Source organism: Saccopteryx bilineata, chromosome 3 (genome assembly GCF_036850765.1).
Source record: "Saccopteryx bilineata isolate mSacBil1 chromosome 3, mSacBil1_pri_phased_curated, whole genome shotgun sequence".
Classification (NCBI taxonomy): Eukaryota; Metazoa; Chordata; class Mammalia; order Chiroptera; family Emballonuridae; genus Saccopteryx; species Saccopteryx bilineata.
This window is the reverse complement of record NC_089492.1, coordinates 12,601,568-12,628,855: the sequence shown is the minus strand read 5'-3', so window position 1 is coordinate 12,628,855 and position 27,288 is coordinate 12,601,568. Positions and strand designations below refer to the sequence as shown.

Genomic DNA, 27,288 nt, shown 5'->3' with positions numbered 1-27,288 from the left:
AAAGAAGAAAAAGGACAAATAAAAAAGAAAAGCAAGTGTTTTTCTTCGGGCAACAGCGTTATAAGAAATGAGTAATTTAAGAAATGTATCAATAGCATTGATTATCACCCTTTCCTCTACAACGTACCTTCATTATGGCCTCGAGGTAAGCTGTCCAAATCTTCTGTGTTTTGGCAATGGCGGAAAAATAAATTTTATTCGAATTTGCTGAAAGGTTAAAATATAATTTTCTGTTTAGTGAATTTGGAAAGGTTACAGCGTTATCTCCACTTCCGGCTAGTTTCAGAACACTTACCCACAATGCCTTTGAGGGGGCTGACAGCACTCATGAGGGATTTCAAAGTATCCTGAACCGTTTTGTCCCTCATGATAATTTTCTGAAACATACTGAGGAAATTCTAGAAGAAGTCAAAATCAAAGAACAAAACACAATGAATTAAATGGGCAAGCACTCCAGTTCACTAAACATAGGCACAACATAGAAAGACCGGCCTAATCACAGCACACTGCCCTCGTCGGCAAACTGCAGCTCGCGAACCACAGGCGGCTCTTTGGCCCCTTGAGTGTGGCTCTTCCACAAAATACCACATGCGGGCGCTACCTCGATAGGGAATGTACCTACCTATATAGTTTAAGTTTAAAAAACTTGGCTCTCAAAAGAAATTTCAATCATTGTACTGTTGATATTTGGCTCTGCTGACTGATGAGTTTGCCGACCACTGCCTAGGGGGATAGGAAGCAGCAACTTCTGGTTCCAATTAGAAACATCCCCTTTGAAGGAGGACATACTTGCTGGCTTTAAACAGAAAAATTGTCTTATCTTCCCAAGATGAAACTCACACAAATCTAAACATAAAAATACTCTGCTGGCCAAGAAATTCTAGTTGATTCTTGTTCTTACATACACATCTCAGTATGGGAAAGAATGAAAGAAAACTCAAATGATCTACTGTCTCCTCTCCCAGGCTAGCAGAAAACATGCACGGAAGCCAGGAGGCTCACCTGTAACTCCTTTACTATCATAAAGCACAGAAGCCTGTCGAGCCCGTTCAGCCCGAAAGTTCCCAACGTGGTCTGGATTTCTGCGAAGAGGCGGCTGCTGGTCACTTCTTGATGAGTTTTCATATCATACCAAGTGTTCAGCTGGTCAATGTAACATGTCACTCTAAAACAAAAACAAAACACACCTCACACCGAAAGCCGCGGAAGAGTCATCCTTAAGAGATGTGGGGCTCAACAGGATTTAGGGCATCAGACATGAATAGCAACCTTGACACGATCTGTGTTGAATAACCTCTGTTTCTAGGCTCCCAAGAAGATATTTTCACAGTGACGCCTGATTGACCAGGAAGGTAAAACTCAGTTACAACATCTTTCCCTGCCCTGTGCTATGTCACTGGTTTAACTGACTCATTTCTATTGAGTTGAGCTATTGTTTAGAGTCATGTCAAGAGGACAAGGTTGGAGCTGGGCGTCAGGCTGGAGGATGTTAGAGTGCAGGCGTCTCTCTCCATGTAAATTTCCAGAGACTGTGGTCAAGATAGTCAGATGTCATTTCCATTCTGGTAAGAGAGAAACTTTGAATCCTAGTGCCCTAACATTTGAGAGTATGATGACAAAGCCACTTCCTTTCTCCTCCCAGTTTTGGTCATCAACTAATGATTCCTTTTAGACTCAGGAGTGTGACGATGATGACAACAGCCAACAGTATTTACAGACACTTCTTAGGTGGCAGGTGCTGGGCTAAGTGTCTTCTGAGTGCTATCCTTTTCCTTCCTCATAATAGCTCTGTGAAATACAAGCCATTTGACACTCAGTTTACAGGTGAGCTACCCAAGGCTTAGAGAGGCCTGATTCCAACACCACATGCTTAGCCACCATTTTTAATTTTTTTTTATTGATTTTTAGAGGGGAGAGAGAGAGAGAAGGGGGAGGAGCAGGAATTATCAACTCCCATATATGCCTTGACCAGGCAAGCCCAAGGTTTCGAACCGGCAACCTCAGTGTTCCGGGTCGATGCTTTATCCCACTATGCCACCACAGGTCAGGCCTTAGCTACCATTTTAATGGTTCTCTGATGTTGGGGTAGAAACCTTAAATCACTGGAACAATATATTATAAAACAGGTGGCCAATCCACTGGAGAGTCTGATTCAGTAGGTCTGGCACAGAGTCCCAGCCTCTGCAACTGCACAAATTGCACAGATGACCCGGCTCCTATTCTAAGACCCAGTGTGTAACATCGCTGAAATGGGATTTGGGAGGGAGTTAAAAGAGCCTCAGAGGTAGGGAGACTTCATTGGAAGTAAATTAGGAGAACAAGATGAGTTCCAGAAGCACATTATGACTTCTTTCAGGCTCGGTGTCCTTCCATTGTCCAGGTCCGGTACTTTGAATGCATCTCTTAGGAGGCTGTCAACACTGAGGAGGAAATTGATATATGACACAAAATCCCCAGTCATGCCTGATCCTTTCTGCAAGTATTAGCATGGCATTAGGTGGGGGGTTTTCCAGAAGGATTCAGTGATTAACTCATGGGCACCAAGAAAGGAGGAGCTACAAAACATTTTGGATCAATTACTCCTTTAGACAAAACTCATTTCCGCCGGGATTTTGGGAAGAAGTTTACATATTGTCAAGGGCAGTTTTGAGCCTATGAGATTTTTGTGACTACACATACACTGTAACTCACTGCCTGCAAAGCTATGGAGTCTGCCTTTGAAGCCATAGGACCTCAGAGCTGGGCTCCAGAGTCAGAGGGCCTGATGTTTATTCGGGGTCCACCATTCCTTAACTCTGTGATCCTGGGCAAGTGATTTTGCTTCTCTTGCCTCAGTTACTGCATCTTTCAAATGGAAAGAATAATGTTGACCTCATAAGATTCTTGTAATGAGTAAATGAAAGAATGTGGTTGTGTTCTGGGAAGAGAGCACAAGATACACGCTCAACCAAATGTTAGTTCTTACTATCGAAGGGGCTGGGGTGTTGGGCTAGGAAACGAGGTAGTCTTAAAGGGTCAGGGTACACACTGACAAGTGCAAGACCCAGAGACTAGAATGGGGAAGCATGTCAAGGTTACTGGATACAGATGAGCGACTTTAAATTTTTAAAAAAATTTGGTATGTTGGATGTGCACAGATCCAAGCAAGTAGCATGTTCACTGGAGAGCAAGAGGAAAGACTGAAGGTGGCCGACAGGACTTGGGGTGCTTCAATCTGTACTTCTTTGGACTGAGGTCACCTCAGTCACACTGAGGAAAATAAGCAGGCTCAAAAAGTGCACTTCAATCCACCCAGCGGAAGGGATCCAGCCATGGCCGGAACAGGCGGGACCTGAGCACGTGCAATGTGCGTTTAGACTTTGATTGTCCGTGGTGTTTGTGTCCCAGGGGAATTCAGATGCACCTACTTTGGGTCTGTGATCCGCAAGATTTCTCTGCAGAGCCGACCAATAAATGTGACAGACTCATCCACAGGGGTAAACTTTGGTATCGGAATATGAGTGGACTGGTACATACTTTGCCAGTCTTGAATCTAGGAGAAATAACAAATATTTAGGATATCTTTGACAAAGTAACCTAGTGATGCTTTTCCCACGTAGTTTTACAAGGATAATGTCATATAAAGAGTGACAGTGAATGCTCCTTGGTTTCAAATAGGGAACTTTTAAAACTGTATCAATAGTCATTCTAAAATGCCAAATAAAAACATTTATTAAAAAAGAAACATTTATGGAAGAGTAAGATGAATGAGGATAAGAAGAGACAAAAGAAATTCTGGCTTTTTGGCTCATAAGATAATGTGTATCAGTGTAATAGTAAAAATCCAAATTATCATAAGGTTGGAAGATACTTAACCTTTCAACACCTGAATCATTAATTTCCTAATTAAAAGCATACAGAGTGGACCCTTGTTAACTACTGACTAAAATCTAACTTCTCAGCTGTGCTACCTAAGAATCTGATGCTCAAATAACCCAGTTAAAAAGTAGGGCAAGGACTTAGTAGATATTTCTCTGGGGAAGATACAGAAATGGAGAAGAGCACAGGGAAAGACGTTCAACATTACTAGTCATTAGGACAATGCAAATCAAAGCCACTATGAAATACCACTTCACACCTATTAGGATGGGTACATCCTTTTTTTTTTTTTTTTTTTTTTTGTATTTTTCTGAAGTTGGAAAAGGAGAGGCAGTCAGACAGACTCCTGCATGCGCCCGACCAGGATCCACCCTGCATGCCCACCAGGGGGCGATGCTCTGCCCATCTGGGGCGTTGCTCTGTTGCAACCAGAGCCATTCTAGCGCCTGAGGCAGAGGCCATGGAGCCATCCTCAGTGCCGGGGCCAACTTTGCTCCAATGGAGCCTTGGCTGCGGGAGGGGAAGAGAGAGACAGAGAGGAAGGAGAGGGGGAGGGGTGGAGAAGCAGATGGGTGCTTCTCCTGTGTGCCCTGGCCGGGAATCGAACCCGGGACTCCTGCACGCTAGGCCGATGCTCTACCACTGAGCCAACAGGCCAGGGCTTCTTTTTTTTTTTAAAGGAAAATACCAAGTGCGGTGAGAGTGTGGAGAAATTAGGAAATTAGAACCCTGAGATATTGCTGGTGAAAATAAACATGGTGCAGACACTGTGGGAAACAGCTTGGGGGTTCATCAATAAGTTACACACAGAATTACCATATGACCCAGCAATTCTGCTCTTAGGAACACCCTCCAATCAAACCCAACTGACTCTTAAGTCTTCTGAACTCTCTATCACTTGAGTTACAACAATGACAACAAACAGATGCATTCTGTAGCCATACAATCATATCTGGTTTCTCCTTGGGACAATGAATGCCTAGGGGTTAGGTGTCATATAAACTTTTCTGAAATCTTCACAGCTCCTCCTCATGGTACACCAAAGGTATTCGTGACTTTCTAGTGCTTACTGATTTTTAGTAACCGCTTAAACAAACTTTCTCGCTGGCATTTCTGAAGTCTGGGGTATGTAGTTTAAAAGTCAGAAATAACAAATCTAGTCAAGAACTTAAAAATGCACTTAGATACCTTTGTTCTTAAGAAGTTATTACACTCCTGCTCCACATTATAATTTATAATACGAGATACTTCTTCCTGCCAAATCTTCAAAGCATAGATGTTGACGTAGTCCTGTATGTATTCAAAAGAACGGTGAAATCCATCCATGGTAGCTCCCAACTCTTTCAGCTTAGGCATCAGTTCACTTGGCTGTGCAAACAGGGAAACATAAATTCTGTTACACTGCAGTAGACTGCCAATCACTAATATCTACATTAGACTTTAACTGATAACCTAAGAGACCATGATGATAGTACTAGCTAGCTGTGGAAATACCTATTTCCTGCCCATCTAGGATGACTGATAACTGATGTCTGAAATTCGGCAAAAGATTGATTTCATTCCTTCGGGAAGGAAGCCTCACACAAAAAGTGAATGCTGATTTATCTATGTCATTTGATGAATATATCTATCTTAAATACTTTAACTATTTTAAATTGAATTTACTGAGATGAAAAGTACCCTATAGATAAATTTCAGGCCTAAATTTTTTTCTGAGAAAAATTACCATATTCCTGACCCTAGAGCAGTGATTTTCAACCTTTTTTGAGCCGTGGCACATTTTTTACATTTACAAAATCCTGGGGCACACCACCTACCAAAATGACACAAAAAGACACTCTAACTGTTAGAATTTATTTAAAGTTTAAATAAATTATATTTATTAAAAAAAAGTTAAGTAAAAAAGGATAACCTCCTCATATATACAGTCCCATGTAACATCCCTCATATATACAGTCCCACGTAACATCCCTCATATACAGTCCCATGTAACCTCATATATACAGTCCCATGTAACCTCATATATACAGTCCCATGTATCCCCTCATATATACAATCCCATGTATCCCCTCATATATACAGTCCCATGTATCCCCTCATATATACAGTCCCATGTAACCCCTCATATATACAGTCCCATGTATCCCCTCATATATACAGTCCCATGTAACCTCATATATACAGTCCCATGTATCCCCTCATATATACAATCCCATGTATCCCCTCATATATACAGTCCCATGTATCCCCTCATATATACAGTCCCATGTAACCCCTCATATATACAGTCCCATGTATCCCCTCATATATACAGTCCCATGTAACCCCTCATATATACAGTCCCATGTATCCCCTCATATATACAATCCCATGTATCCCCTCATATATACAGTCCCATGTAACCTCATATATACAGTCCCATGTAACCCCTCATATACAATCCCATGTATCTCCTCATATATACAGTCCCATGTATCCCCTCATATATACAGTCCTGCTAATAGATACTTGAGCTTTCATCAAGGTTGTGGGTTCAAATTAATTTGGCAAATACTCTCTCTACATAGAGACTGGACAAAATCAATTTTAGAAAATGTTGGGTACTTGTGTAACATCATAAGTCCTCAGAGCATCTCTACTGTCAGATTGAGAAGTTTGCTTTCTAGGTAAGGATTCTGATAAATACTAGAGTTCTCCCTGAGGTTGTGGGTTCAAATCCCATGGTCAGCTGGGTGCAGGGGCCTTGGTTCTGTCTGTTTTGATGGTGTATATAGAGATTTGAGCTCTTTAAGAAGATGACCCTTCAGGAGGCCATATACAATATAGATAACATTGTGGTGCATTGTGATGCATTGTATATCACCCTCTGCGGGGGCCTCTTTTAAAAAGAAAAAGGTCAAATATCTATATACACCATCAGGATAGACATAACCAGCTGAGGCTGAGACTTCATCTAGTGGTGGCAACATTTACCTCCAGTCCTGACCAGGATTCGAAATTGGGACCATGGGGAGGAGTAGCAGCTTCAACTACTCGCCGCGGCCACACAATGACAAGTGCGCGGTAGCCCGAGCGGGGACCTTCCTGCATGTGAATGAGAGGCGGCCTACTATTGGTTCATCGTTAGTGGTCGGGATGAATCCTAGAAGGTGATTGGTCAGTGAGCATTCCCTATGCCTCCACTCTTCCTGTCGCTGATAGCTGAAGGGATTGTGAGGGGAATGTTTATGTTCGGATGGAGGAGGCTGGCAGCGGGCTGGATAAATAGCCTCCGTGGGCTGTAGTTTGGGGCTCATGTTTAACTTCCCCACAGCACACCTGACTATGTCTCACGGCACACTAGTGTGCCGCGGCACACTGGTTGAAAAACACTGCCCTAGAGAAACATTTGGGCCCAAATAGCTTAGTTTCTTGGTGATTTCAGGAAGCACTATGAGGAGTAGGGCGGGAGATAGAGAAGGGATAGAAGTCCGTAAAACAAAAAACCAAAACACCATATACCTTAACATATTAAACAAAATAAAAACACAGCTTTTGTAGTTCCTGTCTGATTTAGGGTCAACAAATTCTTTTAACCACAAGAAGTAACTCTGAATTACAAACATCAGTTTCAATTCTTAAATTATGGGATCAACAGGTGAAGGAAAAAAGTACTAATTTTAAAAAGGATTTTCTTAAAATATGAACAGATTACAATATAGGATCAAAAAGTACATCTGTTAATTGTACTGAAAGCCATATATTAGATATATGTTGGAGGAAAGATCTTGTTAAAAATGGTGCATTTTCTCAAACTGAACAGACAGAAAGAGAAAGGACATTCATTTCGGTCCTCTGGTACCTTGGCTCGAGGGTTGAAGATCAATCCCCTATGAAGAGCGAAAGCGACCCGTTTGACGAGCTCCTTCCTTATTCCGTCTTCCAGCAGCTGTTTGGGGTCCACCTGGGTGCAAATCAAAGGGGAATCAATGGCGGTGAGGAAGAGCCCTGTCCTGAGGCCTCTGGGGAAGGGGTGTCCAGCACCCACAGGGGAGCATTCCGCCACTTTCCACCGGGCTGGGGCTGTTGTCCTCTCCTGCCCTCTGCGATCTGCGGCAGCCGGGACGGGATCAGCAAGCCCGTCACCTCTTTAGGACTTGGTTTATCTCAGCAAAACGCGTGAGGATAATGTTACATGTTTTGAAGATGGTGGGTATGGGAAGTCTTAAGTTGCCCCACATTTTAATCACTTCATTAAAAGTAAAAGAGGTCCACATCCCCAGGAGGGGTGAGACGGAGGCCTGCACTGGAGTGGAGCGTGTCTTTCCTCTAGATGTCACCTCAGGGCATCCGTAGCCATGTGGGCAGATTCTGGTTTTGGCTCTGCAGATTTGACAATCCTCTTTTCCATCAGCCCTCTTGGAATAGTGTTTATAATTAGGGAGATAAAATATCAGAGCTAATCTGTTATCTAAGCTGATTTTGTTGATTCTTTTTTCTGTAATGAGAAAGCTTTTGTCACTTCACAAAAGATGGTCTCTCTTATCAGATCCAGAAAACATCAAACAGCGCTAAGGCACTCCTTTCAACTCCTGGGAACTTGGCTCTTTTTAAAATTGGTAAAAAAAAAAAAGATAGTATTTCAAAAAGTCATAAAGGGAATTGATGGAATTGATGGGTTCCACCTGCGTTTGATCATATCTACACTTCAAGGAAGATAAATGCAATCAAAGTTGCAGAAATGATGAAATCCAGAAAAACATGTTGAATGAATGACATCATAGTCATGCACTCAGCAAAATCCAGGCCGGGGAGAAACTCCAGGTCAAAGGCTTGGGTTCTTCAACAGATGAATCGTAAGAAGGAGAAGGATAAAGACATCTACAGATTAAAAGACATGACATATGCCCATTTTAAAAATGGGCAAGTATAAACTAACGTGCAGAGAGACTTACTTTTGGATGATGAAACTATAAACAGAGAGACTGACATGGGATCAGGGCACATGAGGAAGAGGATTTGGCTAAATTATGTCTCTTGACTTGAGTACTGATGAAAAAGAATGATATTTACCTTAAATAACCCATAAAAGCTACATAATTGTTTCGATAAAAATTGTTTTGATAAAAACTGTTTCAATAAAAAGCTTTTATCGTCTACGCTCTATTTTATAATAAAGAGGTAAATTAAAAATAAATACAATCAATGAGAATAAAATCAAAGAAGTAACATGAAGTTTTCAAAGAAATATTCCTTATATGAACAGATTTAACGAAAAAGAGTTCAATGTTTTCATGAATCTAAAGGTCTCCAATGGACTTTCCGATTTTTCCTAGACTTCTGCTAATCTATGGGGTGTTCACAGCAAAGAGGAAGCTCCCCTCACACACCCCCTTTCTCACATTTCTATCCCCTGCCTCAATTTAGCAACGGTTAACCACTGTCATATGGATCCTCCAGAATTTCTTTGTTCATTTACATACATAAATATTTATCCTTATATACATATATAATTTCAAAAACTAAATGGGATAATGTGTACACACACACACACACACACACAGTTCTGCAATTTACTTTTTTCACTTTAGAAATCTCCTAGTAGCCATTCTTTCTGAAGGGCAGCAGTGAGCAGTTCATGACATCTGGGCACCATGATGTACAATCTCTTGCTGACAAATACTTAGATTATTACTATTTTTTCGGCTACCTCTAATAATGAATACATACCTCTGTGTATATCTTACTTGCTTTAAGTCATACTGACTAAAGTGAACTTACACTTTTTACAGGTGTTTGAAATACATCCATCACACTGGGAGGTTCAAGATGCTAAGGGGGCCCTGGCCGGTTGGCTCAGCGGTAGAGCGTTGGCCTGGCGTGCAGGAGTCCCGGGTTCGATTCCCTCTCTTCCCCTCCCGCAGCGAGGCTCCACTGGAGCAAAGATGGCCCGGGCACTGGGGATGGCTCTGTGGCCTGTTCCTCAGGCGCTAGAGTGGCTCTGGACGCAACAGAGCGACGCCCCAGAGGGGCAAAGCATTGCCCCCTGGTGGGCATGCCGGGTGGATCCTGGTCGGGTGCATGCCAGAGTCTGTCTGACTGCCTCCCCGTTTCCAGCTTTGGAAAAATGAAGGAAAAAAAAAAAAAAAAGAAAAAAGATGCTAAGAGCCCTGAGCTGTCAGACTGGCAAAGGCAGTCTCCCGGGCGGGATGGGGCCCGTGTGGTACCCTCTCTGCTCTTATTATCTGGAAGTGAGTGGCAAAGGATTTACATTTTTCTTAAACAGTCTTTCCTTTGGTAATTATTGCTAATTGTTAGGTTTTACCATATCCTTCTTATAAGGGTCGCTTTGCATATAAGATGCTTACTCTCGTCTGAGGCTTTATCACTATGGATTAGTCAGAAGTGACAATACCCATGTATAATTTCTGCGTATCAACTGAATTAAACTGGCATTGGGCTAAATAAAGCATGTTTAATGGATTCTATTAATATTCCAGGGGTAAATAGTATTTCTTTTAAAGTACTTTCAGAAAACAGACACTAAAGTTTCCCATCTATTTTGGTTCATGTTCTATATTTTCTTGGATCTTATTAACATAATTGTTAATCTGGCATATCAATAGCTTTATATATTTTTTAAAATCAGAAATGTTCAGATTCTACTGATAGCAGATAAATGGAGAAGTAAATACAATCAACACGAGCCATGTGAATGGGTACATCACTAATCACAGGACTGTAAATTAAACAGCAGTGAGACCGACGTCATATTCCTTAGGAGAGCAAAACTTAGAAAGTAGAAAATGACCAGGAAAAATATGGGTAGATACACAGGAAGTGGTCATTTACGAGGGCAACCTGGTGGTAGTGAGACAAGCTAAGTATAATGTGCCCTATGACCCAGTGACCCATTATGGGGATGTAGATTTCAGAAATTCGTGTCCAGTCTGCAGCGAGCACATGGAAGGTGCTCATCTTGACACTATTTATGATAAAGGAGAGCACAGGTGAGATATTGGGCAACACAGGTGTCTGTCCCTAGGGCAATGGTTAAGTAAACGGTGAGATTCTATACAGTCGTAAGAAGTAACTGACTACGTGGCCCATAGCAACATGAATATGTTTCAAAAGCAATACCTAGTGAGAAAAGCTGAAGAAGGACACACAGAGCACAATCATTCAGGGAAATCAAAAACACAGGCACACGTAAAATAACACCACGTGCTAAAAATGAGGACACTTGCATATTCAGGGCCAGAAATCACACATGAAGAGTGGGTGCTGTGGGAGATGGGCATGGCTAGCAGGGAAATAAGAAAAAGTAAGAGAAGAGAGGAGCTCACACGCATCAGTGATGACAATGACCTGACAATAACAGTGACATACACTTGTCCCCGCTCTCTGCACTGGGGTGCCATAAAAAAATAATGAAAAGGAAAAAGAATGGCAGAAAGAGGGAGAGGTCCAGCCAGCTATTTTGTCTAAGGGCATTGAGCCATTTTTCTTTGTTATAAAAATTCAACACAATAGATTTGTCTTAGATCTAAATAACTCGGGATATTATGAAGAATAGGATTATAATGCTCTCTCTTCCTCCACCAATACGGGAGTAATATTAAGCTCACAAAGTGAATGTGAAACAGTAGGGACACAAGATGATCAAGTCTCTCCCAGTTCTCGGAGGGATAAAGACCACAACCATTCAAACTAAGAGTCTCACTCGAGGCCATGGACACAAGCATCAAAGCTGTTACCTTGATGATGCCAACCAGAGTCGTTTTCATCATTAAGATGCCTTCAGTAAAAATGGAAATCGCGTGCGTCAGCTTGGCAACCTTTAGCAAAGGAAAAGGGGTTAGTGAAGTACTCCTCAATGGCAGGGGAAGCTCCAATCATTGGCTAACGGTCCCGGAAGGGGCAAAGACAACAGGAACGAGCGGGTAGCTGTAGGACCCCTGTGTACACATGACGTGGTCAGACATGTGGCTTTGTGGTGTCCCTGAGAGACCACTGCAAGGCAACTTGGGAAACTGAGTCAGAAGACATTAAATAGTTCTTTAAACTTTGACCAATCGCTTTTCTTTCTTTGGGCCTCAGTTTTTTTGCAAAAAAATGAGGGCAGGCCTCAATGATGTGGATGGTCCCTTCCAAGTAGAAAGGGCTCTTTGAGACTCTTCTCCTTATGTGTTTTTCAAGGAACACCAGGAGACACTGATGAGGTAGACAGATGCTATATTTGAGTTAGAATAAATGTGAAAATCCTATGCTTGAAAAATCTAAATTCCCGATATAATTCTTGGTGCTGTGTCAAAGGGGGTGAAATGGGTACTGGGGTGAAATGTGAGAACACTGGACATCACAAATAAGTCTCCACTAGATTTCAGTCCTCATGTCTGCAAGTTTAGGGAGAAAGAAAAGCAGAGGTTTTGGGGAATAATGACCTCTGAGGCTGCTTAGCCCCTGAGAGGACTTTAAAGTCTGGCTATAGGAAATGGTTAATGGACCACAGGTTACTCTGAGCCACTGGTCTGCTGTACAAAGCAGAAACCAGAATGGGAAAGGTCTCGGCAATCCAGCCCAAGCAGAATAAGGCTGGCCTCCCCAGGACTGTTCAAGAGCGAAGGGACGAGCAGGTCTCCACTTCCTCTGACAATACTCAGACAGGCAAGGCCTTAACCGACCCCAGGACAATGCAACCAATAACGGTATGACTGCACTAAACTAGCAAACGTAGTTATCACTGAGGGTAGACCAGAGTTGGGCTGGCGGTCCCGGGGATACAGCCAGTGACACAGACCTGTGATACTGCACGGTTTCAGTTTTAAATATCAAAAGGCATGAGCCAAAGGGACAAGCCACCTCATATCGTGGGCCCAGCTGGGCATAGTCCCTCAGCTTGTCCTTGTCCAGGCGGGTAGGCACTTCAATGATGTCGTGGGTCTGAAGCTTTATGATCTTTAGAAGGGAAGTAAACATGCTTTCTGGAATGATCTGCAAAACCTTTAAGGGAAGGAAAAAGACAAAAAACAGTTTAACAACTTTTATTTTTGTCTTAGCCGACAGAGGCTAGGATGACAGGAAGAAGGGTACCCGTGTGTCCAAAGCCAGCTGTCAACAGGAAGGGATGCTGAGGGACTTGAAAGAGCTCGTTCAACAACCCTCTCGGGCAGGGGGCGGCGTCCCCGCAACACGAACTGCTGACAGGATTCAAGTGAGTCCTCAGAGAACTGCCGCAGAACAAGGGGTCTTTTCCACATCACAGACTTCTACTTATTTATTTATTTATCATAGGCAGGCGGATTCTTTTAATTAACTAATTATTATTTACCAACTACAGTTGACATTCATTATTACACTAGTTTCAGGTGGACGCATAGATATCTAGTAACTCCCACGGTGGTCCCCCTGATAATTCTAGTCCCCACCTGGCACATTCAGTTATTACATATCACTGACTATATCCCCTGTGCTGTACCATCACAGACTTTCAAAATATTGAGGTTCAGAGATGTTAAGCAACCTGGGCGGACAGTGCTCAGCTAGGACATGACGCAGGCAAGTTCTGAGTCCAGGCCTGTGTTGTTGCATGTGGCACCGTAATGTCTTATTCTCCTAAAAACATGAAGTTCGGCCTAGGATACGGGAGATCCGGAGCCAGCTCTCTTTACCAAGCGGCCTAGGATATGGGAGATCCAGAGCCAGCTCTCTTTCCAAGCGGCCTAGGATACAGGAGATCCGGAGCCAGCTCTCTTTCCAAGCGGCCTAGGATACGGGAGATCCGGAGCCAGCTCTCTTTCCAAGCGGCCTAGGATACGGGATATCCGGAGCCAGCTCTCTTTACCAAGTGGCTAGGATATGGGAGATCCGGAGCCAGCTCTCTTTACCAAGCGGCGTAGGATACGGGAGATCCGGAGCCAGCTCTCTTTACCAAGCGGCCTAGGATACGGGAGATCCGGGGCCAGCTCTCTTTCCAAGCGGCCTAGGATACGGGAGATCCGGAGCCAGCTCTCTTTACCAGGCAGCTCTGAAACTCTGAAGAAGCCACTGAGTCTCTTCCTCAGTTTCTACATCTACAAATCGGGGCTAAAACCATCTGCATGTAGAAAACAGGAGCACAACTTCTTTGAACGCAGACACACTGGCACACAGGCAGTACCAGTAAGAACATGTTTGTTTTCAGGTTTTGCAATTTTCTGGAATAAAGATAATAACCAGGGAAAGCAACGCACGTAGTTTCCATAAGGGTTCAGCATTCCTTTTGTATTTAAAATGCTGTAGCAGTTATTTTGCTAAGAAAGTAAATACCACTATGACGCATTTCTTACCTTTCTCACATAGGACACCAGCTCGCCAGAATAGTACTGGGACACACTGAGAAGGTCAGGGCTGTTTGCTTGGTTAATACGAAGAAGGGGCAGGTCAAGGGCAGACGCAAGCTAGAAGGAAAAAGACGCATCTGTTTCTCTGTTTCGAGAAGGCCTAGAAATATCTTCCTTTCCAGAAACGGTAACGTATAACAGAACTCCTGGGCTTTACCACTGACCTTCACCAATGTCATTAATAGTTTCTGACATTGAGATTATTTGTGAAAAACGAGTCTTTTGCGATAGCAGTGGTTCTCAGATTGTGGTCAGTGGTCCAGTAGCATCAGTGACACCTGGGAACTTGCTCGAGAGGCCAGTCCCCCGGCCCATCCCAGACTGACTTGATCGGGCATTTGGGGGGTGCGGTCCAGCGACCTGTGTTGTGACAAGCCCCTCAGGGATCCTCGGCATCCTCCAGTTTGAGAGTCACTGTGCCACAGGAGAGAGCTAGTCCTCGGTGGAAACCAAACATTCTGACTGACTGACTACCGTACTGAGTCCAGTCAAAGATGGCAGGGCAAGCAGGACGCGCCATTATTTATGTCCCGCTCAGAAAGAGGAAACGCGCTGACAGCTAAACTAAGATGTGCCATCATGTAAAAAACCCACCCCCCGTGCCCCCAGTGACAGAGCTGTTAAAGTAGGAAAGAAAGCACATCTCGGAATTCATAAACTGGTAATTCCATCAGAAGTCGTTCAGTAAATTATTTGTCCGTTTATCATGATCTAAAATCACCTTGAGAACAAGACCCATGCAGAACTGTTTTAAATGAATATTCAAAAGGATTTAATTCATGTCCAGGGAATAAAAAACCCATAGGATTGACATCTTTAGTATACTGGTAAAACTTAAAAATAATCTATTTCTTCATTTAAAAATGATTTTTGGAAGATACTCTAACTTATTAATTCACACTTTAAGTATTTCTGACATTTTTTGAAACTATGCTTTCATAGAAATATTGCCAACAATATTCAATCTATAATAATATTTAAACTATCCAACTTTCTGACAGGATGAACTCTTGGGCTGAATTAATGAATGAGGTAATATCAATGGCCAACTCTTTCCTAATGATTGAGAAGGTGATCTCACTGTTCTTTTCTTACCTTCAGGAATGTAGCTCTGAGTTTAGTAACCATGGATGGGTTGACCCTTATGCTTTCTTGCATAATAGATGTGAAACTGTAAAGAAATAAGTGGTAAGAAGACATTCACAGTGGTTTTATCAAGGGCAAATGTCAGGCGATCCCCATTACCTGTCAATCAACTGCCAAGCGAAAGAAAGGTCCCCCACAATCTGCATTGTGATCAGAACTTCCTCTTTAATGTTAATGGTTCGGATCATCTGGTGGAGGAACTTGCGAGTGTCAGCCAGAAACTGGCACACTTGCAGATTGGATTCCAACTGGTGGAATTCTTGAACCTGTGTTACATAAATACATTCTTTTTAAAATCCTGAATGGCCTCTATGGTGTTCATTTTTCCTTGAAAACACTCCAAATAAAGCATACTACTTACTAAGAATTTCTTGGCAAAATTTATATTTCAAATTATAATTTCAAAAATGTGTAAGCCAATTCATAAAACCATGCACAAATTTCTAGGGTTGAAACTGAGCAGTACTTCTTATCCTGTAAACACATGACCTAACAAGGGAATACTCCCAACTTCCATTTCAGTACCAACGGACATATATTGGAAAATCCTCTTAATTCTGAATATTTGCAGGATTGGTAAAAAACAAAACAAGTTCCATCACAACTAAGGTGCTGGCACTTGTACATTATTAAGTTCTTTTGTTGTACTCTTTAAAACAAAATAATGATTCCACCCTGGCCAGTGTCTCAGTGGATAGAGCATTGGCCCAGCATATGGATGTCCTGGGTTTAATTCCCGCATAGGGCACACAGGAGAAGCGACCATCTGCTTTTCCCCAGCTCCCTATCTCTATTCTCCCTTCCTTCCCCTCCTGCAAACACTGGCTGGATTGGTACCAGTATAGCCCCAGGTGCTGAGGATAGCTCAATTGGAATGCATCAGCCTTAGGCACTAAAAACAGGTTGGTATTCTAGCATCAGCCCAAGATGGAGTTGCCAGGTGAATCCTGGTCAGGGCTCAATGTGGTCCCTTCCTCTCATCTAAAATAAATAAATAAATAAATAAATAAATAAATAAATAAATAAATAAATAAATAAATAAAATGATTCTACTGTGTCTTGAAATTTTAATGTATGTAATTCAAGGGACCTGGGCTACATGTCAAAATAAATAATGCAAAAGATAAAAAGACATCTCAAGATTTACTAAGTTGTTTATAGTTATAGCATGGACTAGAAAATCCAAAATCAACCAAAACAGAAATAGCACAAGCGAGCAATGGTTTTGGAATGTTTAAGGAACCTGGAACGCTAACAATGGACTATTATACTTTGTGGCCATTAGTAGTGACCATCCTAAAAACCTTGCAACATTAAGGACAAGCCTATAAGAAAGTCTGGCCCTGGCCGGTTGGCTCAGCGGTAGAGCGTCGGCCTAGCGTGCGGAGGACCCGGGTTCGATTCCCAGCCAGGGCACACAGGAGAAGCGCCCATTTGCTTCTCCACCCCTCCACCGCGCCTTCCTCTCTGTCTCTCTCTTCCCCTCCTGCAGCCAAGGCTCCATTGGAGCAAAGATGGCCCGGGCGCTGGGGATGGCTCTGTGGCCTCTGCCTCAGGCGCTAGAGTGGCTCTGGTCGCAACATGGCGACGCCCAGGATGGGCAGAGCATCGCCCCCTGGTGGGCAGAGCTTCGCCCCTGGTGGGCGTGCCGGGTGGATCCCGGTTGGGCGCACGCGGGAGTCTGTCTGACTGTCTCTCCCTGTTTCCAGCTTCAGAAAAATGCAAAAAAAATAAAAAATAAAAAGAAAGTCTGCCAAATGAAAAAAGTATTAATTATATCTTTAAAATGTCCAATTATATCAGCTGGACAGGGTTACAGATGACTAGAGGTGATATTTTTAAAATAACAGGTTTCTGGCTATTGCTCTGATGTTTTTATTTTCCATTTTAAACCTCATTAAACACACACTTAAACATTTTAAGAGTGTGAAGGTACAATAATTCTTTTTGGTAGAATAATTTTTTATTTTATTTTTGTATTTTTCTGAAGCTGGAAACGGGGAGACAGTCAGACAGACTCCCCCATGCGCCCGACTGGGATCCACCCGGCACGCCCACCAGGGGCGATGCTCTGCCCACCAGGGGGCGATGCTCTGCCTCTCCGGGGTGTCGCTCTGCCACAACCAGAGCCACTCTAGCGCCTGGGGCAGAGGCCAAGGAGCCATCCCCAGCGCCCGGGCCATCTTTGCTCCAATGGAGACTTGGCTGCGGGAGGGGAAGAGAGAGACAGAGAGGAGGGGGGGGCTGTGGAGAAGCAAATGGGCGCTTCTCCTATGTGCCCTGGCCGGGAATCGAACCCGGGTCCCCCGCATGCCAGGCCGACGCTCTACCACTGAGCCAACCGGCCAGGGCTTGGTAGAATAATTTTTGAGGAAATAAAAACCAATAAACATTTTTACAAAAGTTACCATTTATAAGCATATCATTATCATATAACTGTTTTTATTTTCTGGATGCCTTCTAGCTTTTTTAAAGCATATACTTTTTATTATAAACCTAAAAATGACATATAGAATGCAATTTTTTTTGCTTTTACATCTTTACCACAATTTTCCTAATGTTTCTATATTGTTTTCATAATCTTTTTCCTGAGACTATGTTTCCAGTTGAAATATCATAGTTTTTCCTACCATTCTCTTCATGCTGGTCATTTAATTATTTTCCTACTTTTAGAACACTGGAAATAATGTTACAGTGAGTACATTAGTTCATATTGTTTTTTTTTTTTGTTTTTTTTTTGTATTTTTCTGAAGCTGGAAACGGAGAGAGACAGTCAGACAGACTCCCGCATGCGCCCAACCGGGATCCACCCGGCACGCCCACCAGGGGAGACGCTCTGCCCACCAGGGGGCAATGCTGTGCCCCTCCGGGGCGTCGCTCTGTTGCGACCAGAGTCACTCTAGCGCCTGGGGCAGAGGCTAAGGAGCCATCCCCTGCGCCCAGGCCATCTTTGCTCCAATGGAGCCTTGGCTGCGGGAGGGGAAGAGAGAGACAGAGAGGAAGGAGGGGGGGGTGGAGAAGCAAATGGGCGCTTCTCCTATGTGCCCTGGCCGGGAATCGAACTCGGGTCCCCCGCACGCCAGGCCGACGCTCTACCACTGAGCCAACCGGCCAGGGCCATATTGCTTTTGATAAAATATTTTCTTAGATATGTTTCCAGGAGCAGATTACGGGGCGGCTCAAAGGGTATAATTCATGATCCAAGAACTGTCATTTAGAAAGTTTCCTGCCTGACCAGGTGGTGGTACAGTGGACAGAGCATCGGACTAGGGCGCAGGGGAACCAGGTTTGAAACCCCAAGGTCACCAGCTTGAGCACGAGCTCACCAGCTTGAGCACAAGGTCGCTGGCTTGACCATGGCATCATAGACATGACCCCATGGTACCTGGCTTGAGCTCAAAGGTCGCTGGCTTGAAGCCCAAGGTTGCTGGCTTGAACCCCAAGGTCACTGGCTTGAGCTCAAGGTCGCTGGCTTGAGCAAGGGGTCACTCGCTCTGCTGTAGCCCCCCACCCTCCCACCCCCATCAAGGCACATATAAGAAAGCAATCAATGAACAACTAAGGTGCTGCAATGAAGAATGATGCTTCTCATCTCTCTCCCTTGCTGTCTGTCTTCATCTGTCCCTCTCTCTGTCTGTGTCAAAAAAAAAATAAGGTAAGTTTCCTTACCTCTTCCAAAGCTTGTATTAGTTGCACAGTTTTTCTGCCTGCGGCCGTTGAGTCATCATAATTTAAAGACGTTATTTGTTTGGAGATCTCTCTGAACCAAGCTTGGAGATTTTCTAGTAATACAGAAACAAGGAAAGACTCCTGAATCCCAGAACTCTGGTTGCTGTGGCTTTGAATTTCATTAAATTCTCCTTTACAGATCTAGATCTTATTCACAGAGCTTTTATTACGTGCCTATCATTGCTTTCAGGAATTATCCAAACAATAACAATAAAAACAGCTGAGGCATGTGACCTAGAAGAAAAGATGAAACCTTGTATCTGAGAAGCTCAGACTGCTATACATGGCAGGGAAGGCTTACAGGTCCAGGCACATGCTGTAAACTGACTTGTGCAAAGGTCGCAGTGGCGGCAGGAGGAGCTGGGACAGAACTGAAGGATGGGAACTAGGGTTATGGAATAATTCTCTGGAAAAGTGGGGACATGTACAGATCTGGACAGGCAGAGAAAGAGGAACGGTTTATCCCTAGATGAAGGGACAAACTGGAACAGAGACTTCACGGCAAAAATGGCAACGGCGTGTCTTGGGCAGAAAGAGGAGACCAACATGTCAGAAGTGTGAGGTCTGAGAGGAGAGTTGTAGTGACATCTACACTGGTTAGGGGGCGCTATCTGCATTCACAAACCAGCAGGCATTGCACAGGGCAGAGAGAGGGAAGGTCATTAACATGCTCGCAGTACCTCAGCGTGTCAGGCAACACTCTAAACTTCGTTTTATTTCATCTTCACACCTATCTACGGAGGTAGGAATTAGCACCCATTTCTCGGATAAGCTGATGCCCAGAAACATTAAGAATCGGAGGCAGGGCTCCACTGTTACTAAATGGCAGAGCCAGGATTTTCGCACCTGTCTGTCCTGATTCAAAGGCTGTGCTCTTTTTGCCTCTCAAGTTGATTCCCTCAAGTGTTTTTTATCAGTTGGGATGATTTCACTTTAATAAAAGCACTTAAGGGCTTATAATTTAAATTACTATATTGACATGAAGAACACTAGTTGTAATGTCAAAGAGTTTTTGTAGGACTGAGGGAGAGCTATGGAGCAGTAGGAAGGGGACAAGAGTTAGAGTCTGAGGCAATGAGTTAGATCCAGGCTGTAAACCTTTGTTACTTTAGGTCAGTGATTACATTAATTTTTTTTTTTAATTTTTATTAAGTGGGAGGCAGGTAGGCAGAGAGGCAGACTCCCACATGTGCCCTGACCAGGAGCCACCCGGCAAGCCCCTTACCAGGTGATGCTCTGCCCATCTGGGGCTGCCATTCCATTGCTTGGCAACTGAGCTATTTTAGTACCTGAGGTGAGGCAATGGAGTCATTCTCAGTGCCCAGGACCAACTGGCTCAAACTATTTGAGCCATGGTTGCGGGAGAGGGTGTGTGTGTGTGAGAGAGAGAGAGAAGGAGGAAGAGAGAAGAGGAGGGATGGAGAAGCAGATGGTTGCTTCTCTCCTGTGTGCCCTGACTGAGAATCAAACCCAGGACTTGCACACATCAGACTGACGCTCTACCGCTAAGCCAACTGGCCAGGGCCCAGTGATTACATTTTTAAGCTTTGGTTTCCTTACATATAAAATAAGGATAAAGATGTTTATCTCAAAGGATTATAAGGATCAAATAAGAAATATTTGTGAAAGTGCTACCTAAGCTGAAATATGCTATGTAGCCAGAAAAAGTATAAGATGTTGTTTTGAATGACCTCCGAAACAATGCTGGTATTTATGAGGACTTAAAACAGAGACTAGAACAGAGATTGACATGCCTGATTCTGGATTACTAATCTGGTTAGATGGTTACAGGTGGTTTTTTGTTTTTCAGTTACAGTATGATGACCTGCAAAACATGTTGCCAATTTAAATCAAAACATTAAAAACTGGTCAACTTTTTTCAATAGGAATAATAATGTAAATTGGAAATATATTTTAGATAACCATTCTGCATCAAATAAATCAACAAAAGCCAAATACAGTAATCATAAGTTCATATTGATTAAAAGTAGTAAAGTGTTTTTAAGTTAAAAGCTATACTATTATGTAATTTTACTGTATAACTATTGAAATGGATTTGATAGTTAAAACAAACATTATCCATTAAAAAAAGTATAATTTGCCACCTTAAAATTCATAGTGGTCTTTGGAGGCAACTTGAAAGGTTCATAATTATATAAAAATATGAAGCAATACCACAATTTTCCTGCATATATAATTTTCTAAAAGAAGCAGGATTGAAATCAATCTAATTTAAACTACCATATGTTTAGTTTCAAAACATTCTGCAGGGTTCCTCTTCCACCACTAGATGGCAGGTGCAACAGGGAAAAGGAAACAAACAAGATCAGAAGACAAGCATCTTTTTTTTTTTTTTACAGAGACAGAGAGAGAGAGAGAGAGTCAGAGAGAAGAATACACAGGGACGGACAGACAGACAGGAACGGAGAGATGAGAAGCATCAATTATTAGTTTCTCGTTGTGCATTGCGACACCATAGTTGTTCATTTATTGCTTTCTCATATGTGCCTTGACCGTGGGGCTACAGCAGACTGAGTAACCCCTTGCTTGAGCCAGCGACCTTGGGTTCAAGCTGGTGAGCTCTGCTCAAACCAGATGAGCCCGCGTTCAAGCTGGTGACCTCGGGGTCTCGAACCTGGGTCCCTGGCATCCCAGTCCGATGCTCTATTCACTGCGCCACCATCCGGTCAGGCGACAAGCATCTTCCATACCTTCTATCTTGGAGGTTATTGATGTTCTTGGGGAAAATATCCTCTGAGAAGGTCATGGCAGTTATAGATTCCTTTCCCCTTCCCCTTCCTTATGTGCAGCTGATGCACATAAGCTGACACAGCAGTTTTACATACTATGGTGGGGGTGGGGGGGGATGGATTATGACTCTATAGAGATTCTCTATGAGCCAGAGAATAAGAACCCTTGATTTAGCTTAATCTCATACTTCAAAGACAAGAAACCTGAAGTCCAGAGAGGCTATGAAGATTCCCAAGGGCTCTCCATTAGCAATGTCCTAGTATACAATGGATGGCACCGTAAGGACTCCACTCCCCATTTCCAATCCTCTGTGCACACATTTCAAGCACACCGCATTTCCTTTTTAGCAGTTACCATTTTTCTCCACTCTGGTTAGGGGTTTCACTCCCGAGAAGACATCAGCAAGCTCCGTCATCCGCTCTGAGCCCTCCTTCTTGTAATGCTCCCACTTGGCTTGCTTCTCTGAGAGCATCTGCTTGAACATCTAAAAGGGATGGAAGAGATTTATTCCCTTAAGAGAAAATCCAGATTGGTCAGCTGACAGAGAAAGCCTGAGTGATCAATTCATTAGAAAAATATAATGCCTAACATGAACATTACCCTGATGCCCCCTCGTAAGCCTTACTTCTTTATACAAATGACAGGCAGAGCTAGGCCATCCCTGAGGCAGTGCTTCTCAGATCTACTGCGCATGAGCACCCCCGCTGGGCTTTAGCGTTTCAGATCCCTAAGCCCCACTCCTGAAGATTCTGGTTCAGAAGGTAGGCCTAGGAATCAGCTATTTAATGTGAAATTAAATTTGGTGACTCCAGCTGTAAGGACCTTTGGAGGCAGCAATTTCTGTGATGTCCAACACAAGTAGAGCAAAACAGTGATAAATATGAATTTCTGACATTTCAGCTTGGTTATTGAACCTGTATTTTCATTTCTCCTACCTCTCACCCTAACCTTGTTTCTAGAATCACTTTCTGGCCTGACCAGGTGGTGGCGCAGTGGATAGAGCGTTGGACTGGGATGCGAAAGGACCCAGGTTCGAGACCCCAAGGTCGCCAGCTTAAGCGCAGGCTCATCTGGTTTGAGCAAGGCTCACCAGCTTGAGCCCAAGGTCGCTGGCTCGAGCAAGGGGTTACTCAGTCTGCTGAAGGCCTGCGGTCAAGGCACATATGAGAGCAATCAATGAACTAAAGTGTCAAAACGTGCGACGAAAAACTAATGATTGATGCTTCTCATCTCTCCGTTCCTGTCTGTCCCTGTCTGTCCTTTTCTCTGACTCTCTCTCTGTGTCTCTCTAAAAAAAAAAAAAGAGCTTTAAAAAAAAAATGAGCTTTAGAATCACTTTCTGATTCTCCTACAAACATACTAATTGAAACTGTGTTTCTTCTGATCTTTACATGAAGGTGCTCTTTCTGCTTTAAGAACCACCCTTATCCCAAATCCTACCTTACAATGCATGAAGCTTGTGGGTCCAACATGTGAATGAGTGTTTGAGTCTCCCTACTGCCTTGCTCATCTTTTCAATATTCATTATGAAAAAATTAAGAATTTCTCAAGAGGAATATCAGTGGTCATGAGTATTTACCTCTTAAGAGCCCAGGGAAATAAACCCCTGAACCTTTGTGGCACTTCTCCAATCTTATAAAGTTATACAGAGACAAGTCGTGGAAAACACTCAGCACATGCATTAGCATTAGATTAATAATCAGCATCTACTTTTCCTGGGCTATCAAGAAGGAGAATACAGTATCCTCATATGTCTAGAAGCTAGAGAAACATCCACTATACTCCTAACCAGACTGAGGCAAGGCTAAGTGTTGGTTCTGAATGGGCATTAATTGCCGTGGGCTAGTTCCTGGGCTCACCTGATCCAAACCCCCAAGGTTACTGTCTATTGAACCCGGGCATTCCCAGGTATCTGTCATTTTTATTATGCCCAGAGATGCTTCTTTAGGGATAAGACTAACCCCAGGATTTCTGTCAGTGAACTCAAACTCCTCAAAGTCCGTAAGAGAGGACCTTGTTCAAAGGCAAACCATCCACCCTACTGAAGCCCTTTCGGATTGGTTATCGTGGCTTTTAAAGGAAGACTGAAGTCTCGTGAGGGCCAGCACAGGTTCCCGCCCACCTTTCAAGCTCAGTTCACACCACCTCTCTCCTGCCTTTTCTCCTCTCCAGCCAACTGGTCTTTTAGGCCCTGGAGCTGGCCACGCTGCTCCTCACCCAAGAGTTCATAGGTACATCTGTCTTCTCTTTGGAAGGTTCTCCACCATGCTCCCTGTCCTTGTCTTAGCTAACGCTCACAGGTCCCTGCTTCAGGTCCCTCAGAAGCTTCTCTTCACAGGGAAGTCATCAAAGCTGAGACAGGATCCTTTCTTTTAGGACTGTGTTCCCTTCCCTGATGGCATGCATCCTCTCCGTTTATACTTACATCTTCATGAGTGTGATTCTCTGGGCCACGTCACATTCCTCACTGGACCGTAACCCCCACAATCCTCTGCGCTTTTCCCCATCACTGTATCTTCAATGACAGGTGGCACTAAATGCTTGCTCAGTGTTAATCGTGTCCTTTCTCTATCAGAATTATCTCAGAGAGTTACAAACTATAGCTTGAATCAGAGATATTGTACTAAATCCCAATCTTTCCAAAAAACATTGAAACATAAAAACACTAAGACTTTGGTGATTATTGATTTAAATAGTTTTACCTCTTTGAGTATAAACTCAAATTGTGCAGTATCCAGCAGCAACTGAAAGAGGATCCTGGGATTGTACCTAGAGTCTGTTAGGATCTGGTCCTTGATTTGACGAAGGCGTTTGCTGTTTGGGTCATAAGCTAGAATAGGAAAAAAGTTTCCATCTAGTAAATGTATAGGAAATGTCTATAGAATATGAATTCTTAAATATTTTCCCTCATTTTAAGTCTTTAAAAGGTAAATGGCAAAAGGGCTATCAATAACAGATGGTGAAAGCAAGTACAATCGTGTGCAATGGGAGGAAGTATAACTGAACTTAAAGGACAACTGGATTTGACATGGAACGTCATCCGTGATACATTGCTGAATAAAAAAATCAAGGTACAGAACAGCATTTTCAGATTTCGTAAGCATTGTGGGATTTATTATCGACTGTCCCATACGGATAGGCAAAGCCTTCTGACACTGTTTCCTCAGTGGGTGGCCTCCTTCTGTCTTCCCTGTTAGGAGTTTCTTTTGATTTAGGGCATTGAGCTCTGCCAATCAGGGAAAGTATACAGAAAAGTTAACACAGTAGGTCTGAGACTGCTATCTTCAGAAAGGCCTGTTCACAAGGTTGGCCTTGGTTGGCATCTGGGACCTTGGATTTTGGAAGGGTTCTCACCATTTTGAAAACTGGTAACAACGGCCCTCTATGCCTTATCCAAACAGTGCTTACGACGAGCACCTGCTCTCCTTCGGGGAGCCTGGAATTCTGGCATGTGCCAAGCAGAGGCTGCCTGTGATCAGCCCCCGACAGAGAGCCTGGGCGCTGAGTTTCTCCTGTGCTTCCCTGGTTGGCAACATCTGCCACATGCTGTTCCACTCATTGCTGTGGGAACTGAACGCATCTACACGGCTCCTCTGGGAGCGGCCCCTCGGAAGCTGTCTCTGCTGTCCTCCACGCTTGCTCGTGCGCCTCTTCCCTGTGCCGATTTTGCTTCCTATCGTGTTGCTGTAATAAATCGTAGCCATGAATTCTACTATACGATGAGTTTTCTAGTAAACCATTGGACCTGGGTTAGCCTTGGGGACCCCTGACACAACAGGGAAACAAGGTTATCCACATACAAATGTGGCTGGCACCTCCATATGGAAAGAACCAGACTTGGAGCTACTGTGCTCCTTGTAAAGACCCAAGGACAAAACTGGCACAAAGCTTTCTGGATTATCCACTATCTAGAGCCAGAGATTATAGCAACTTGGCCAAGGTCACAAAATTAGGCAGTGACTGAGCCAGGGATAAAACACCAGAGGTCCCAGCTTCCTGTTCAGCCTATCAGCTGACAAGCTAAACAGTTTAAAATAAATAATATAGATTAAAAAAAAGTATATAGAATAAAAAATACTAATATTTGCTGAAATTGGTTTATGGAGCCAATTATTACCTAAGAAAGCAGAAGAAAATAAGGTAAGGCAAAACTATTTACAAGTAAAAACTACCTGAACAGCAAATCAAGGCAAAATAAAAACTTTCAGAAAAGAAACATGGTCAAGGTCACAGCTGATAAGGTTCAAAGTCCCGGGGTCACTCCGGCATCCCGTGGGCACATCCCTGTTCCCATCAGTATCCCACAAAGTCTGCCGTGTACAGAACGATCGTGTTAGATGAGCAAATGCAGGGGTCTTTTTGGTCAAGCCTGCAGATGGCCATTGTACATGCTGATTTCTAAGTTCCCCATTAGGAGGAGACTCGTGGCCACCTGGAAAAGGGCTCAGTGTTCACGGCAACCTGCAGAGTTCTGAGTCATCATGCGTCTCCATGTCTGCCTTGGAACGGGTAACACTGATCACACAGACACAGTTTTTTCAGCTTCATATTTGCTTAACAATGACAGCAACAAAAACCCACACTAAATTTGTATGAGGATTTCAGCCTGTCTTTATATTCATTCTAATTCAACAAGAAAACTGATACCAATTTGCTTTCATTTTTGGGTAGGGGACATCATTGTGCATTAGCAATGAATTTGTCAGTGTAAACCAGGTTTGGGCCCGTTTGCTGAGCCTGATCCTTCTCTAAGAGCTGACCCTCTGGTCTGAGAACCATGAAAACGCTGGAGTCAGACTGCAGCAGCCAGCCAGCCCTGCCGGACCCCTGCTGGCTAGCGTGTTTCTTCTGCAGCTGCAAGGGGCTGCAGGGCCTGCCTGCTAAGCTCGGAGAGGTGCCTTGTGCCAGCTCACCCGAGGGGCTATCGAGAACTCGCCTTCCTTTCTGCACACCAGGACTGAAACACCATAAGAGCTAAGTAAGCAGTTACTGGTCCTGCATGTGACTCACAACCGGAGAGATAAATCATTTGTTTCTGGTAAATTATGACCTTGTGCGATCAGGTCAGACAACTGCCAGGCACAGAAATGGAAAACAGATGTGGCTGAGGAGAAAAGCAGAGGCCTCCGGCCAGCTGAGGTTGTCCCTGGCAGGGCGCAGGTCCTGGAGGCCGCTGGCTCCCGGACGCAAGCTCAGCTGGCAGGAGCCCTCGTCGGAGGGTGGGGACGAGGCTGTCACTAGAAAACTCTTGCTGGTTTCATGGTTGGATAAAGTGAGGGCTTGAGTTCACAGGCTTCAGAAGGTGAGACTTGGTAAAGAAGATTATAAACTGAGTCAATGAATTAAAACACTCAAATAGAACTGGAGTGTATTTAAGAGTAATTCAGCTCATTACAGACAGATTCATTACAGGATTAAAAACTTTAGCCACGGTACTCATGGG

General features: G+C 43.6%; 1 protein-coding gene across 1 annotated transcript in view; it reads right to left on the bottom strand.

Moving 5' to 3' along the window:
* Nucleotides 1-27,288, bottom strand: part of WASHC5 (WASH complex subunit 5) — a 64,093-nt gene that overhangs the window by 14,946 nt on the left and 21,859 nt on the right. Inside the window, exons 10-23 of the mRNA XM_066265679.1 lie at nucleotides 24,548-24,675; nucleotides 22,200-22,329; nucleotides 19,035-19,147; nucleotides 15,465-15,631; nucleotides 15,315-15,390; nucleotides 14,166-14,276; nucleotides 12,700-12,840; nucleotides 11,595-11,675; nucleotides 7,700-7,801; nucleotides 5,047-5,226; nucleotides 3,408-3,532; nucleotides 1,003-1,165; nucleotides 296-398; nucleotides 128-207 (exon numbers count right to left, since the gene is read on the bottom strand). Of these exons, the coding sequence (XP_066121776.1) occupies nucleotides 128-207; nucleotides 296-398; nucleotides 1,003-1,165; nucleotides 3,408-3,532; nucleotides 5,047-5,226; nucleotides 7,700-7,801; nucleotides 11,595-11,675; nucleotides 12,700-12,840; nucleotides 14,166-14,276; nucleotides 15,315-15,390; nucleotides 15,465-15,631; nucleotides 19,035-19,147; nucleotides 22,200-22,329; nucleotides 24,548-24,675 (1,700 nt within the window). The remainder of the gene's footprint in view (nucleotides 1-127; nucleotides 208-295; nucleotides 399-1,002; nucleotides 1,166-3,407; nucleotides 3,533-5,046; nucleotides 5,227-7,699; nucleotides 7,802-11,594; nucleotides 11,676-12,699; nucleotides 12,841-14,165; nucleotides 14,277-15,314; nucleotides 15,391-15,464; nucleotides 15,632-19,034; nucleotides 19,148-22,199; nucleotides 22,330-24,547; nucleotides 24,676-27,288) is intronic.